At 40.4% G+C, this 15,204-nt stretch overlaps 1 protein-coding gene across 14 annotated transcripts in view; it reads left to right on the top strand.

The window, feature by feature from the left end:
• Positions 1 to 15,204, top strand: part of PBRM1 (polybromo 1) — a 131,815-nt gene that overhangs the window by 83,654 nt on the left and 32,957 nt on the right. For all 14 annotated transcript variants that reach the window (XM_045991658.1, XM_045991656.1, XM_045991665.1 and 11 more), the window contains 4 exons: positions 826 to 983; positions 1,609 to 1,872; positions 7,785 to 7,930; positions 10,292 to 10,449. In XM_045991658.1, coding sequence (XP_045847614.1) covers positions 826 to 983; positions 1,609 to 1,872; positions 7,785 to 7,930; positions 10,292 to 10,449 — 726 coding nt within the window. The remainder of the gene's footprint in view (positions 1 to 825; positions 984 to 1,608; positions 1,873 to 7,784; positions 7,931 to 10,291; positions 10,450 to 15,204) is intronic.

Below are 15,204 nucleotides of genomic sequence, written 5' to 3'. Positions count from 1 at the left end.
ACTCAGACAGTTATGCCTTGCAACAGTAGTCATTCTACATTGTATCGGTAAATAGTAGTAAGCAACTGCTATGTGAAAAATATCGGATGTAGCACTCTCCTGAGTGGCACAGTTGAGTCAGAGGAAATGCAGCTTCTTGAAGTTAGGTTGAGATTCATTCACTCAACTGCTGCTCTTTCTTAAAAACACACAGTAAGCCAGACTATAGGATGGCAGAGCCTCACAAGAACTAAAGGCTCGTGTTTTACCACTGGCAGAACCACTTTGGTACAAATCACAAATAAAAAGGAAATTATTATAGTGTGACATGTGTCTTGGCTTAGAATTTGATTTCAAAAAGGTGCCCTAGAACAGTTGCCTTTCACATAAAACATGGAGAACAAATAGGAGTTAATGAAGCCAGAAGCAGACAGAAACGTGATCTGAGGCAGTCCAGTTCCCTCAGCTGCTCCTCGTGAGATACCTTTGTCTTCCTTCTCCTGAGTGCTCACTGCATCTGTTATATGCTTTGGATGCTCTGTCCTTACCGAAATGCAGTCTGGAGTGTGTCCTGGCCCCAGCAGACTAGGGCAGGTCTCACCACCTTCTTCATCCTATATATTATACATCCTTTAGTATGAGGGGGAACGTAGCATTTTTTAGGCCTCATTTTGCTTCATTACTTGAGAGTATCATTTCTTCCAAGGTAACGATTTTAAGACACTGTGGCCTAAAAAAGCACATTGTTCAGGCCATGGCAGAATGGATAGAGATTTTGCTCATTTTGCAAGAATGTCTGATTTCTATTAATGGTAATTTCCTCTCTGTCTCCCTTTTTGTTTTGAGGTGAAAAATGGTTGTATGGCTGTTGGTTTTATCGGCCAAATGAAACATTCCATCTGGCTACACGGAAATTTCTAGAAAAAGAAGTTTTTAAGAGTGACTATTATAATAAAGTTCCCGTTAGTAAAATTCTAGGAAAATGTGTGGTCATGTTTGTCAAGGTAAGAAACTCCTTAGTCTCCAAAGTACAAATCATTCCATGAAAATAAAATTTACAAACACAAAAAAAGTCGTATTTATAAATCAGACCCTTTTAAAATTTGAAATTTTTTAAAGCTGTGTCTATATGCCATTGTGTAAAGATTTAGGAGGAAATTAATCTGATCATGATGATGAAATACCACCATTTGCTTGCCTACACTATATAGCTGTATGCAGTTCGCTTAAATTTTTTATACTGCCAGGCTAATTTTTGAGGATGACGTTTTCTGAAAGATCATTAAAAATTGTCAGTGTGCTTTTTAGGTAATAAAGTATACCTTTTGTGTATCTATCTGATACAGGCACATTGAGCCCTGCCCAAAGCTTTTAGGAACATTATAACTGTGTGAAATGCTAATATATTTTCAAAAAGGTAGCTGGTAAGCTAAAGGGTATGTATTTAATAAGGCCCTTCTGTAGCAGGGAGAGGCTTGTACATTGCCAACCATTTACTGTTTGTTGTTAACTGTCAGAAAGTCTTAACAGGTTAGTTGTTTGCTTGATTGATGTGTGGTTTTGGTTTTTTTGGTTGACTAGTTTCCAGAACATTCACGTAACTAATAATCTTATTCTTATGTCTCCCAGGAATACTTCAAATTATGCCCAGAAAACTTTCGAGATGAGGATGTTTTTGTCTGCGAATCACGGTATTCTGCCAAAACCAAATCTTTTAAGAAAATTAAACTGTGGACCATGCCCATCAGTTCAGTGAGGTTTGTCCCTCGGGATGTGCCCTTGCCTGTGGTCCGAGTGGCATCTGTATTTGCAAATGCAGATAAAGGGGATGACGAGAAGAACACAGAGAACTCAGAGGACAGTCGAACTGAAGACAGTTTTAACTTGGAAAAGGTATGTAGTTAAAAGCCACACAGAAAAGGATTTTGCATTTCAAAATACCTATTCCAGAAAAATAAATGAATAAAGTATTCAAATGCAGAATGAAAAAGAATCACAACATAAAACCTTAGCCAAACAGAAGGGAGCTATAGGACAGAAATTAATGCTTAGAAAACAACAGTAGAATTGAAAAATAGAATTTAAAACTAAATCCAAGTGCTAATCCTTTGACAAGTCCAATGAGATATACTGTCAACTATCCTAATAAAGAAAAAAAGAAGGCAGTTAAGCTCAGACATACAAATGTGGAAGAAATTTAAAGACTTACAATTAACTTATAAATTGTTAATAAATTTGAAAGCCCAAATAAAATGAATAATTTTCTAGGACACTATAAATTCCTAAAGAATCAAGAAGAGGGGTGACACGTAAGTGGACAAGAAGAAATTTTTCAAAAATGTTCTGAGAGCTAATCAGAGTACTCAGGTCAGATAATTCCATGGGTGAATTCTTTTAACCCTTTAAGAGACCTATAGTTATAGTACTGTTTAAATTATTTCAAGGCAAAAAAAAAAAATAAATAAATAAAATATTTCAAGGCATGGAAAACAAAGAAGACTTCCCAGTTTATTTTATAAAACTGGAATAGCCTTAATTCCAAAACCTGACAAAATTAAAACAGAAAAGCTGCAGTCGAGCCTAATGGATGAATGTTGATGCAGAAAATACTTGGAGAAAGTGTATTTTTATTTATAAGTGAAACCAAGTTAGTTATTTAAGAACAATGTGACTTAGTAGGTGGGAGTTCATTCTAGAAATGCAGGAGTTGGTCAAAATTAGGAAAATTTAGTAATAAACTTCATTATTAGATCAAAGGAGAAATTATTTGATAAAGTATAGTAACTGTCTTCATTTAAGTTTTTGACGGATATTTCCTCAAAGCGATTTTTTAAAGTTATGTTTGTTTCTCATGACTAAAGCCTGCTTGCTCTACCATTATCTATATTTTTCTGAAAGTAGCCAATGAAGACAAACAAAAATGGTAAAAATATTGACAGTTAATGGCAAATTAACTTTAATTTAATGGCAAAACCTTTTTACAGATCATGGGGGAGCAATTAACTAAAGTTTTGAAAAACAATTCAACAAATAGAGATTTTCAAAATCCGTATACAAGTCAATAGCTTTCTTACATAAACAAAACAATAACCCACAAGACTTTTGAAAGAAAGGTGAAAATGTTGAATATACTTTAGCAACTGTTAGGAAAATCATGTAGAAGAAAATATCTGATTCACCTTAACAAAATATATTAAGAAATAACCTTGGAATATTTGGAACCTATGGAAAGAGAAACCGTCTACTCACAGACATAAAAGACTTGGATAAATTTTTTTCAGAACTTCACGAAATGGGGTGTGTGGGTGGCTCAGTTGGTTAAGTGTCTGACCTCAGCTCAGGGTCATGATCTCAGGGTCCTGGGATCGAGTGTTGGGCTCCCTGCTCAGCAGGAAATCTGCTTCTCCCTCCCTTCCTGTGCCTTCCCACCACTCATGCACACTCGCTTGCTCTCTCTCTCTCTCTCAAATAAATAAAATCGTGGAAGAAAAAAAAAGAATTTGACAGAATTATTCTGGCTTTCTCATGTAAGAATAAACATGCAGCAGTCACCAGGAAAAGAAGGAGGAAAATAGTAATCAAAATGCTTTGCCTTGCCAGGTGTTATTGTATTTTTTTATATATATAAAACAAAACATATATATTTTTTTTAAGATTTTATTTATTTATTTGACAGAGAGAGATCACAAGTAGGCAGAGAGGCAGGCAGGGGTGAGGGGAAAGCAGGCTCCCTGTCTTCTCTCTGCTGAGCAGAGAGCCCGATGCGGGACTTGATCCTAGGACCCTAAGATCATGACCGGAGCCAAAGGCGGAGGCTTAACTCACTGAGCCACCCAGGTGCCCATATATAAAAGTTTTATTTATTTAACTAATCTCTGTATCCAAACATGAGGTTTGAACTCATGACCCCAAGATCAAGAATTGCATGCTCTTGCAGCTGAGCCAGCCAGGAGACCCTGTATATTTTTATTTATAAAAAATTAAGGTATTCCAGTCAGTGGAAGGAATAGGCTTTTCACAGTTAAAATCCAGTATATAAAGGTAGTATTTTAAATCAGCAGGAAAGGATGGAATCAAATGATACTGGGAAAACTGGTAGCCATTTGAAAAAGAAAAAGAAGAAAAGAAGCCACCTGAACTCTCATTCACTTCATATTCCAAAAAGTAATAATACCAAAAACAAAAGCAAAATGAAGGAAACAGTACCAGTTGCTGACATAGGCAGATTTATTATTATTTACCTATATTCTTTATTTATAAGGTTGGAAGGGTCCTTTCTATACATGATATGAAACCCAGGAGACATTAAAGTGGGGGAAAAGTCTTAAGGACAACCATTTTTTTAATGCAAAAAGCTTTTAGAAATCTGGGGAAGAAGTAACACTAGGAAAATAGGCAAAGGACTAAATAGATCATTTATAGAGGAGAGACAACCCAAAAAAGGTAAGAAAATGTGTTAATGTAATACTTTTTAAAAGCCTGACAGGTTGGCAAGAGTTCTGAAGATTGCTAATACTGATAACACCTGCTATGGGTGTGAGGCAGGACTCTTCTCTCCCATCCATGGCATTCCCCTTGACCCAGTGGGCATTTGATACTAGGGAATGTGGTCTAACTCAGTTCTCAGGTGCACCAAAGGCTTCTCCACAAGGGGTAGCATCAGTGTTATTTGTAAAAGCAAAAACCCTTGGCCAGACCCAAATGCCCTCATAAATAGGAGTCGAGTAAAGTGTCAGACATCCATAGCTTGCAAACTTTGTAGCCAGTAAGCATAATGAGTTAGTTCTATATATGGCACACAGAAGGTTGTCCAAGTCACATGGTAAGAACATGCTCATAACTAACAGGTGGCAGAATGGGATCTGGTTCCATTATTATTCAAAAAAACCCAAACTGTATGTTTGCATACACAACTGTAAAAGCAATGTAGATAACTGCTGTGTGCTGAACCAGGTGTTTATCTCTGGGGTTGGATCACAGAAGATTGCCTTTTAAGTTTTATATGCTCTAATGTTTGAATTGTTGCCCACAGATACATTTTTTTTTTTCATAGTCAAAAAAGATAAAGCCTGGGGCACCTGGGTGGTTCAGTGGGTTAAAGCCTCTGCCTTCTGCTCAGATCATGGTCCCAGGGTCCTGGGATCGAGCCCCGCATGGGGCTCTCTGCTCAGCAGGGAGCCTGCTTCCTCCTCTCTCTCTGCCTGCCTCTCCACCTACTTGTGATCTCTGTCTGTCAAATAAATAAATAAACTCTTTTAAAAAAAAAAGGTAAAGCCTTTTTTTTTTAGATTTTTTTTTTTTAAATTTATTCATTTGACAGAGTTCACAAGTGGGCAGACAGGCAGGCGGGGGGGGGGGCGGGAAGCAGGCTCCCCACTGAGCAGGGAGCCCGATTTGGGGCTTGATCCCAGGACTCCGGGATCATGACCTGAGCCGAAGACAGAGGCTTAACCCACTGAGCCACCCAGGTGCCCCAAAAGGTAAAGCTTTTAAATTGTCAATATAAAAACTGGAAAAAATTGACTTCTTTGTGTCTTAGAAATCCATTTTAGTGTCCTAACAGTGTTAGAAGAGAAAGGGAGCTTGGGAAAGAATATGATATTTTTTACATTTTACCAGTATGTTGGGAATCTTAGAGACATTAATTTTGAAAGAATAAGAAATACCAATGGAAGCCAACATGGGAATTAACACAGATTTCTTACTAGAATTCGTAAGTCTCCAGGGTCCTCTCTGCACATTTTTGTTTTTGTTTTTTTCTTTTGTCTCATCTTTATTTTAATACTGCTTGGCCAAAACAAGTCATTCCTGGAACTTTTTAAAAGAATACTTTCAGCAGGTAAAGCAGAAAGATTACTTTTAAAAATTAAAAAAAAGAACTTCAGAATAGAACCCATTCCTAAAAGAAAAAAAATTTTTTTTTTCTTCAAGATTTTATTACTTGAGACAGAGAGAGAGAGTGCACAGGCAAGGAGAGCAGAGGGAGGGGAAAAGCAGGCTCTCCACTGAGCAAGGAGCCCAATGTGGGCCTCAATCCCAAGACCCCAGGACCATGACCTGAGCTGAAGGCAGATGCTTAACTGACTGGGCCACCCAGGTGCCCAGAAAAAGTTATTCTTAATTTCAGGGCCTACTTCATAGTCCCCACTCCTGCAGGTTCCTCTCATCCATCATATGTGTTATTTTCCAAGAAGACCATTTATGTATCACATTTGAAGTCATAACAAAGATTAAAACAAATCATTTGGACCTTCTGAAGGAGATTTTTTTTTTCAGTTTGAAGTTTCACATATTCCCAGGGAGATGGATTAGAAAATATTGGGGTTCTATAGTTTCCTCAGCTTTTATATGTTTTGGAGTTAATATGTTTAAAACACCTCATGCTGTGCCCACTTTCTGCATCAGATCAGAACTTTTTCCTTTTTTTTTTTGTCTTTTTATTTGAGAGTGCTCTCGGGAGTGGGGGGAGGGACAGTGGCAGGGGGAGAAGCAAACTCCCCTCTGAGCACAGAGTCCAACATGGAGCTCCATCCCAGGACCCTGAGATCAATCATGACCTCAGCCAAAGTCAGACGCTTAACCAACTAAGCCACCCATACTCTTCTTTTCTTTTTCTTCTTCTTTTTTTTTTTTTTTTTTGCCAAAACTATAAAACAGCAATAACGAATGGGTGTTCAAGTGCTTTTCATAAGTCAGGCATTGTTCTGTGTACTTAACTGTGGAATGTGTCATTGGAGATTCCTAACAGCCCCATCTGATGGGTGCACTGCCTTCATTTTACAGGTGACCTAATAGGTCAAATAATTTGCCCAGTGTCACAGCAGCCAGGATGTGACAGACCTTGTAATTTATTCAGAAATAGAGTGGATGTGTTTATGTCACAGAGGCTATACTATTCCTTTCTATTCCAGAATAAATCAAAACAATGACAATTTTTAAATTTCTTTTAAAATGATCATTTAGGGGGCACCTGGGTGGGTCAGTGGGTTAAAGCCTCTGCCTTCGGCTGAGGTCATGATTTCAGGGTCCTGGGATCGAGCCCCACATCAGGCTCTCTGCTCAGCAGGGAGCCTGCTTCCTCCTCTCTCTCTGCCTGCCTCTCTGCCTACTTGTGATCTCTGTCAAGTAAATAAATTTTAAAAAAGAAAAAAAAATTACCATTTAGAACCATCAGTTGTTAATGCTAAGAAATTGAGAGCTCAGTAAATGTAGTGAAGGGACCCCTTGCACAGAATTTACTCCTTATCCTCCATAGCAGTGTGTGAGTGAGGCTGCTCCTGAATGCTGATATGTCTTCTTCAGTGCTCCCCGCCCACCACCCCAAGGCTATGAGAACGGGGTGGGGGGAGGAGGATAAAAACATCTTGGAGTAACATTTTTTTTTTAAGGTTTTATTTATTTATTTTACAGAGAGAGAGATCACAAGCAGGCAGAGAGGCAGGCAGAGAGAGAGAGGGAAGCAGGCTCCCTGCTGAGCAGAAAGCCCCATGCGGGGCTAGATCCCAGGACCCTGAGATGATGACCTGAGCCAAAGCCTGAGGCTTAACCCCCTAAGCCACTCAGGCGCCCCTTGAAATAACATTTTATAATACTTAAGTGTAAATTTAAAATAAATGCAGTATTTAATAAGACTTAGTTTGGTTTCAGGACCCCAGTCTTGGTTTCTGATCTTCATCTAAACTTCTGTTTATAGTTATTTTTTCTTTTAAGTTAATATGGAGGAAAGTCAGATTTCCGTTCTTAACCTCCTCTGTCTGCTCCTTGATTGTCAGCTGCCTATCTTTAACCAGTTTCCTTTACCATAGGAGAAAGAAGATGTCCCTGTGGAAATGTCAAATGGTGAACCAGGTTGCCACTACTTTGAGCAGCTCCGTTATAATGATATGTGGCTAAAGGTTGGCGACTGTGTCTTCATCAAGTCCCATGGCCTCGTGCGCCCTCGAGTGGGCAGGTGGGTGTTACTGAAGCAGGGAGGATGCAGTTGGGTCTGAGAGATTTGGGTAGAAATTCATCACTCTTAGAATGAAGTCAGAGTCGTTGTCATCATCCCCTTGACAATCCTGTAACTTCCCCAGCTTCCTCACACACATTCACCTTGCTTTTGTCTCTAGCCACACTTCCTTCTCTAAATCCTTCCTGTGAATTTTTCTTTTTCTCCTTCCATTTACTGAATTTTCAACCCAGGAATCTCCCTGCCTACCTCATATGATGAACTCCTTTAGCTTAACTTTGAGATAGTACTTCCTTAAGGAAGCCTATCCTGTCCCTGCAGACTGGATTAGGTCTCCCCATTACTCTCAGAGCGCATATCAGGTTATTTTACTGTTGAATTTCCATACCAGACTGCAAATGCCCTGAGAATAGAGGCCCCGTACTTTGTTCACCTTTGTATTCCCTATTCCAAGCATGGTGCATGAAACATAGTAGGCGCTCAAATATTTGCTGAACAAGTAAATGAATAAAAGTGTGGTTGCATGGCGTTAAAAGGGCAACGAAGGAGTCAGGTATGCGACTGGGCAGTAGAGAATAGTGGTTAAGAGTGGTGGGTCTTGGCATGAGTTCCAGCCCTGCTAGCTGCATGTCCTTAAGTAAATGATTGACTTCTCTAAGCTCGCTTCCTCATTCCATTTTTTTCTTCATTCAGCAGTCATTTATTACAAACCTAGTGTTTGCTAGGTTGTGAGGATACATTAGTGAATAAAACAAATATCCTTAGTCCCATGGATCCTTGTTGCAGCGGGAAGACAAACAGTAAATGTTGCAATAAGTAACGGGTACAGAACATTGGGTCATGATAGGTTCTGTGAAAAAAATAGATCGGCGTGTGGGAAATCAGGAGTGCATGGTCAAACTGAGGAGGTACAGAAGTCTAAATAGGGTGGTGTATATAGGCCTCACTGAGAGCTGACAGCTGAGCTAATACTCAAAGAAACTGAGGGAGTGAGTAATGTGAATATTGAGGGGAAGAGCTTTCCAGGAAGCGTGAGTAGCCAGTGTGAAGACCTGAAAGAGAAGTGTGCCTGACCTGTCCAGATGTGGACAGTTTGTTGCTGGACGAGTGAGCCGTACGTTAAGGTAGATAGGAGGTGAGGGCCGTATATATGTGGACCTGAGAGACCACTGTCGGCACTTGGGCTTTTACTGAATTAAAGAGGGAACCGTTGGATTGGTTGATTGATTGATTTTAAAGATTTTATTTTTGTATTAGAGAGCCTGAGTGGGCCGAGAGGCAGAGGGAGAAGCTGACTCCCCGCTGATCATGGAGCCCGATGTGGGGCTCCATCCCAGGACCCTGGGATCATGACCTGAGCCAAAGGCAGATGCTTAACCGACTGAGCCACCCGGGTGCCCCCATTGGATTCTTTTAAGCATAGACATGACATTTGAATTAGTTCTTAGCAGGATTGCTCTGCCTACTGGTTTTTGAGAGTAGACTCAAAGGGTCAAAGAGAAGCAAGAAGATCTGCTAGGAGGCTGTTGCAATAACCCAGGCAACCGTGATTGCTGGTTCAGGCCAGTAGTTAGATCCTGTGGTGAGATGTGGAGTTAATAGGATTCCTGATAAATGGGATGTGGGGTCCAAGAAAGAGAAAGGAGTCAAGGGTGACTTCTGTATGTTGGCCTGAAGAACTGAAATGGTGGAGTTACCATGAACTGAGGTGAGGAGGTTTCTTCATGTCAGAAACCACAGGACAATAGGGACATTAATAATCCCAGCTTGCTGGGAGCAGTTGTGAGGAATGGTATAATACCTAACACTTAGCAGTCAGGTGTGCATTTTTACTTTTGTATAGGGAAATAATATCTCTCATCAGACTCTCAATGGTTGAAGGGCTGTTCCACCTTGACCCTCAAAAAGGTCATGAACCATTGCCTTGAAGAAATATCTGTGACTCATGTGAACTGACCCCAAATATGGATAGTTTATGTGTTTCATCGGCTGATGAATCCAATGACAGATGCTTAGTTTTGTTTTCATCGTGAGCATCTCGGGGAAAAAACCCTGGAGGTTAACTGAAACTATTAAATCGTATGCCTTGGTATTGTGTTTTTTCCCTCAGATGGTGTCTCCCTTTCCACATGTCTTTTCCTGTGCTCAGAATGGGGGAAGTCAAGGAAATTATCTTATTATATAATAATATATGATAATATATCATATAATAATACAATTATTATATTTAGTCAACAAAACTCCTCCAAGTAGTAAATATCATTAAGTTTTTGGTTAAGAGAATTTTTAATAAATTAATCCTTCAAGAGTGAAACCGGTCAGAATTCTATTTTAATGGAATTTCTCCATTTTTCCCCCAAGAATTGAAAAGGTATGGGTCCGAGATGGAGCTGCATATTTTTATGGCCCCATCTTCATTCACCCAGAAGAGACGGAACATGAGCCCACAAAAATGTTCTACAAAAAAGAAGTATTTCTGAGTAATCTGGAAGAAACCTGCCCCATGACATGTATTCTGGGTATGTATTTATGCCTTTTCATTTAATCACGTCCATTCTACAACAGCTGATTGAATACTTCTGTGTTAGGCACTGCTCTAGGTGCCAAGTATATAGCAATCAATAGACGGGAGTCTCTGCCCTCTTAGAGACTTAACAATGGGCAGAGGTTGGGGAATCAGTAAATAAATTAAGGCTATAGGACATCAGGTAGTAATTAGAGCTATGAATGAGAATCAGGCAGAAGAGAAGAGGACAGAGAGTCATGTTGAGGGGAGGTCTTGTTTTAGGTGATGTGGTCACCAGAAGCCTTTCTGATAGGTGACATTTGCAGAGCCCTGAAGGCAGTGAGGAAGAAAACCATCGGAACACAGACATGCCCTTGTTTTATTGCACTTTGCTTTGGTGCAATAAAATGCTGTTTTTCACAAATTGAAGGTTTGTGGCAACCCTGTAACAAGCAAGTCTGTTGGTGCCATTTTTCTAACAGCATTTGCTCACTTCATATCTCTACGTCACATTTTGGTAACTCTCACAGTATTTCAGACTTTTTTTTTAAAGATTTTATTTATTTATTTGGCAGAGAGAGAGAGATCACAAGTAGGCGGGGGGTGGGGGGGGAAGCAGGCTCCCCGCCGAGCAGAGAGCCCAATGCAGGACTTGATCCCAGGACCCCGAGATCATGACCTGAGTCGAAGGCAGAGGCTCAACCCACTGAGCCACCCAGGTCCCATCAGACTTTATTATTATTTGAGATGCCACATTCTCATGATAACACCTTAATGGATGAGGAATTACATTTTACTGATGAGCAAAAGCAGTGGTTTCTTTTCTTTTTTTTTTCAAAGATTTTTATTTATTTATTCATGAAAGACAGAGAGAGAGAGAGGCAGAGGGAAAAGCAGGCTTCCTTCAGAGCAGGGAGCCTGATGCAGCACTCAGTCCCAGGACCCTGGGATCATGACCTGAGCTGAGAGCAGATGCTTAACCATCTGAGCCACCCAGGCACCCAAGACGGTGGTTTCTTGATAAGGAATCTACTCATTGTAAAATTTGTTGTGAAGACTTTTAAAATGACAACAAAGGATTTTTGAAGGTCACGTAAATTAGTGGTTAAACCAGCAAGATCTGAGAGGATTGGCTCCCAAGTTTGAAAGAAGTTCAACTATGGGTAAAATGCTATCCAAACAGCATCACATGCTGCAGAGAAATCATTTGTGAAAAGAAGAGTCAATCGACGTTGCAAACTTCACTCTCTAATTTTAAGAAATTGCCACAGCCACTCCAACCTTCAGCAACCACCATCCTAATCAGTCAGCAGCCGTCATCATCCAGACAAGACCTTCCACCGGCGCAAAGATGGGACACCTGGTTGGCTTAGTCAGTAGAGCGTATGACTCTTGATCTTAGGATTTTGAGTTCAGGCCCCAGTTGGATGTAGAGTTCATTTTTAAAAAAAAATTGCAGCTCACTGAAAGCTTAGATGGTTAGCATTTTTTAGCAATAAAGTGTTTTTTAATTCTAGTATGGATATTTTTTAGACATAATGCTATTGCAGACTTAATGGACTACAGTATAGTGTAAACATAACTTTTATATACAATTTTATAAAAATCATTTGACTTGCTTTATTGGGATACTCCCTTTATTGAGGTGATCAGGAACTGATCCTGCGGTATCTCCAAGGTATGACCGCATCTGAGATTTTGCTCCTTTTAGGCACAGCAAATGTGAGAAATGTGAGATACTATGCCCTTAAGGCATAGTATCTGGGCCTGTTTGAGACACAGGAAAAAGCTGGTGGCCAGAGCAGAACAGGAGGGTGTTGCTGCTCATGCAGAAATGATAGGTCTACTAGACTGTGCTGAGAGTGAGTTTGGAGCAGATAGGAAGTTCTGGTTGTGAGCGGAGAGCAGTGTGAGTCAGCACGTGCACTGGAGGAATCACTGTACACGGCGTATGGAGCACATGTAAGAGTGAGGTAGGAATTAGGGGGAGGAGTTAAAAGACTTCTGCAATCTCCTTTGGACTCTTAACCCTAGCAATGTTATTGTCCCTGATGCAGAAATGTGCAGGGCTCGAGTCACGGTTTCTGTTCAGCCATCCTTCTGGGTGCTCATGTGCACTCTGCTTCTCGGGTGCAGGTGTGCGCTTCCGACTGCTATTGTCTTCAGTGTCGTGTTTCTTCTTTTCCTGAATTAGTGCTGCAGCCTACTTGCAAAGCAGCTACTCTTCCCATCTTTTGGAATAGTTTTCCAAAAGGTTACTAGGTAAAAGCTTTATAATGATTACACATGGTTATAAAGAAGCAGCCACCATGCTTGTGGCCAAGAGGAAATAAGTATTTTACACTTAGACTTTATTTGATCACTAAGTTTACCTACATTGTTTCGGTGTTTTGAATTTTTTCAGAATTGGGAATTTCTGATAGTTAAACACGTTTTCCTCTTCATAACCTGGTGCACCTTGGGGGGAGAGGGAGCAAAGGCTAGTGCGGTTATTAAGTCCTTCTTGAGTTTCTGTAGCAGAGTCTGTCCTCCTTTTAACTCATGATTCAGACTAAAGAAGTGCTCAAAGACCTTGCTCTCTAGGGTAAACCCAGCCAGAAGACTCAAGGCAGAGAGCAAAGGTGAGACTGAAGTCTCCTTTGTTAGGGTAACCATATTGTTTATTGCTTTTTTTTTTTTAGTGGTTACCCTGGGAATTACAGCTTAAATTTGTGGCAATCTAGTTTGAATCAATACTGCCTCAGCTTTTTTTTTTCTTTTTAAGATTTTATTTATTTATTTGAAAGAGAAAGAATGAGAGAGAGAGCATGGGGGGTGGGTGTGAGAGGGAGAAGCAGACACCCTGCTGAGCAGGGAGCCCGATGCAGGACTCAGTCCTGGGACTCTAGGATCATGACCTGAGCCAAAGGCAATCGCTCAACCACCTGAGCCACCCAGGAGCCCTGCCTTAGCTTCTGTTGTATATTAAACCTGCTCCTGTACAGCACCATCCCTCCTGCTTTGTCTTATTGCCAGAAATTAAGTCTTTATACTGTGTGTGCCCATTGACAGGAACTTCTAATTACCGCTTTATGCATTTGTCTTTAAAATCTTATAGGAGGGAGAAAGGAGAATTAGAAACTGGAAATATAGGGGTGCCTGGGTGGATAGGGGTTCCTGGGTGGCTCAGTGGGTTAAAGCCTCTGCCTTCAGCTCAGGTCATGATCCCGGGGTCCTGGGATCGAGCCCCGTATCAGGCTCTCTGCTCAGCAGGGAGCCTGCTTCCTCCTCCTCTCTCTCTGCCTGCCTCTCTGCCTACTTGTGATCTCTGTCTGTCAATAAAATCTTAAAAAAAAAAAAAGACACTGGAAATATAATATTGGCTTTCATATTTACATATGTGGTTACCTTTTTTGGTGGTGTTTTTATTTCTTTTTATGGCTTCACATCATTATCTGATATCCTTTCATTTCAGCCTAAAGGACTCCCTTAAAATTTTTTGTAGAACAGGTCAACTAACAACAAACTCCCTTGTCTTTTGTTTATCTAAAAGTGTCTTAATTCCTCTACTTTTGAATGTACTTTTGCTATATATAGAATTCTCCATTGACCGTTTTTTCTCTCATGCCTTCCATCAAATTTGAGGAGTTTTTGTCTTTACATAGTCTTCTCCTTTCTCTTTCCTCCCTCTGAGATTCCCATTAGGACTACGATGGTTTGTTTAATGGTGTGTCATAGGTCTCATAGACTGCTCATGTTTCTTAATTTCTTCTTTGTGTTCCTCAGACTGATCATTTCAGTTGGCTTTTCTTCGAGTTCACAGATTCTTCTGCCTGTTAAAATCTTCTAATTTTTCGTTTCAGCTGTTAATACTTTTTAGCTCCCACGAGGTTTTTCCTTTTTTTTTTTTTTTTAAAGATTTTATTCATCTGTGAGAGAGAGAGAGAGAGTATGCACAAGCATGGGGGGGGGCAGAGAGAAAGGGAGAAGCAGGCTCCCCACTGAGCAGGGAACCCCATGGGGACTCTACCCCAGGACCCTGGGATCATGACCTGAGCCGAAGAAAGATACTTAACTAACTGTGCCACCCAGGCACCCTTCAGCTCCAGAGTTTCTTTTTAGACATTCCAGTTCCTGTCTCATTCTTGATAATCTCTGTTTGGTGAGTCAGCATTCTGGTTTCCTTTGGTTCTTTGTCCATAGTTCGCTTTAGCTCTCTGAGCATATTTAAGACAGTTGCTGTAAAGTGTCTGCCTCATAAGTCCAGTGTCTGGGCTTTCTCTGGGAGAGTTTCTGTTCATTTCTTTTTATCTTGTGAATGGACCGTACTTTCTTATTTCTTTGCATGGCCTTATAATTTTTTATGAAAACTGGATATTTTGAATATCATACTTGATACCTCTAGAAACCGGATTCTCCCCTTTCCTCAGGCTTTATTGTTACAGCTTACTATAGGTCATAGTTGCTCATTTAAACTGTTTTTGCTATTGTGTGTGGTCACTGAAGTCTCCGTTCTGTTAGCTTAATGGTAAGCTAATGATTTAATAGAAATTTTCTTAAATGCTTGGATTAAACAAACAAAATTCCCAGTGTGCAGCTTGAGGCTGTGTCTGTGTTGGAAGACACTTTCATCCCTCAGCCTGAAGTTTAAAACTCTGCCTTTGCCTTTGCGTCCTGCTTGCATAGGGCTTGACAGTCAGCCAGAGGTGAGAGTTTAGGGCTTTGGGGTCTTTTCTGAGCATTCATCCTGCCCATGGCACATGCGTGGCTTTCTAGATTCCCCTGGATA

Source organism: Meles meles, chromosome 20, assembly GCF_922984935.1.
Source record: "Meles meles chromosome 20, mMelMel3.1 paternal haplotype, whole genome shotgun sequence".
In the NCBI taxonomy this organism is placed as follows: domain Eukaryota; kingdom Metazoa; phylum Chordata; class Mammalia; order Carnivora; family Mustelidae; genus Meles; species Meles meles.
This window is presented reverse-complemented; position numbering and strand designations above follow the sequence as displayed.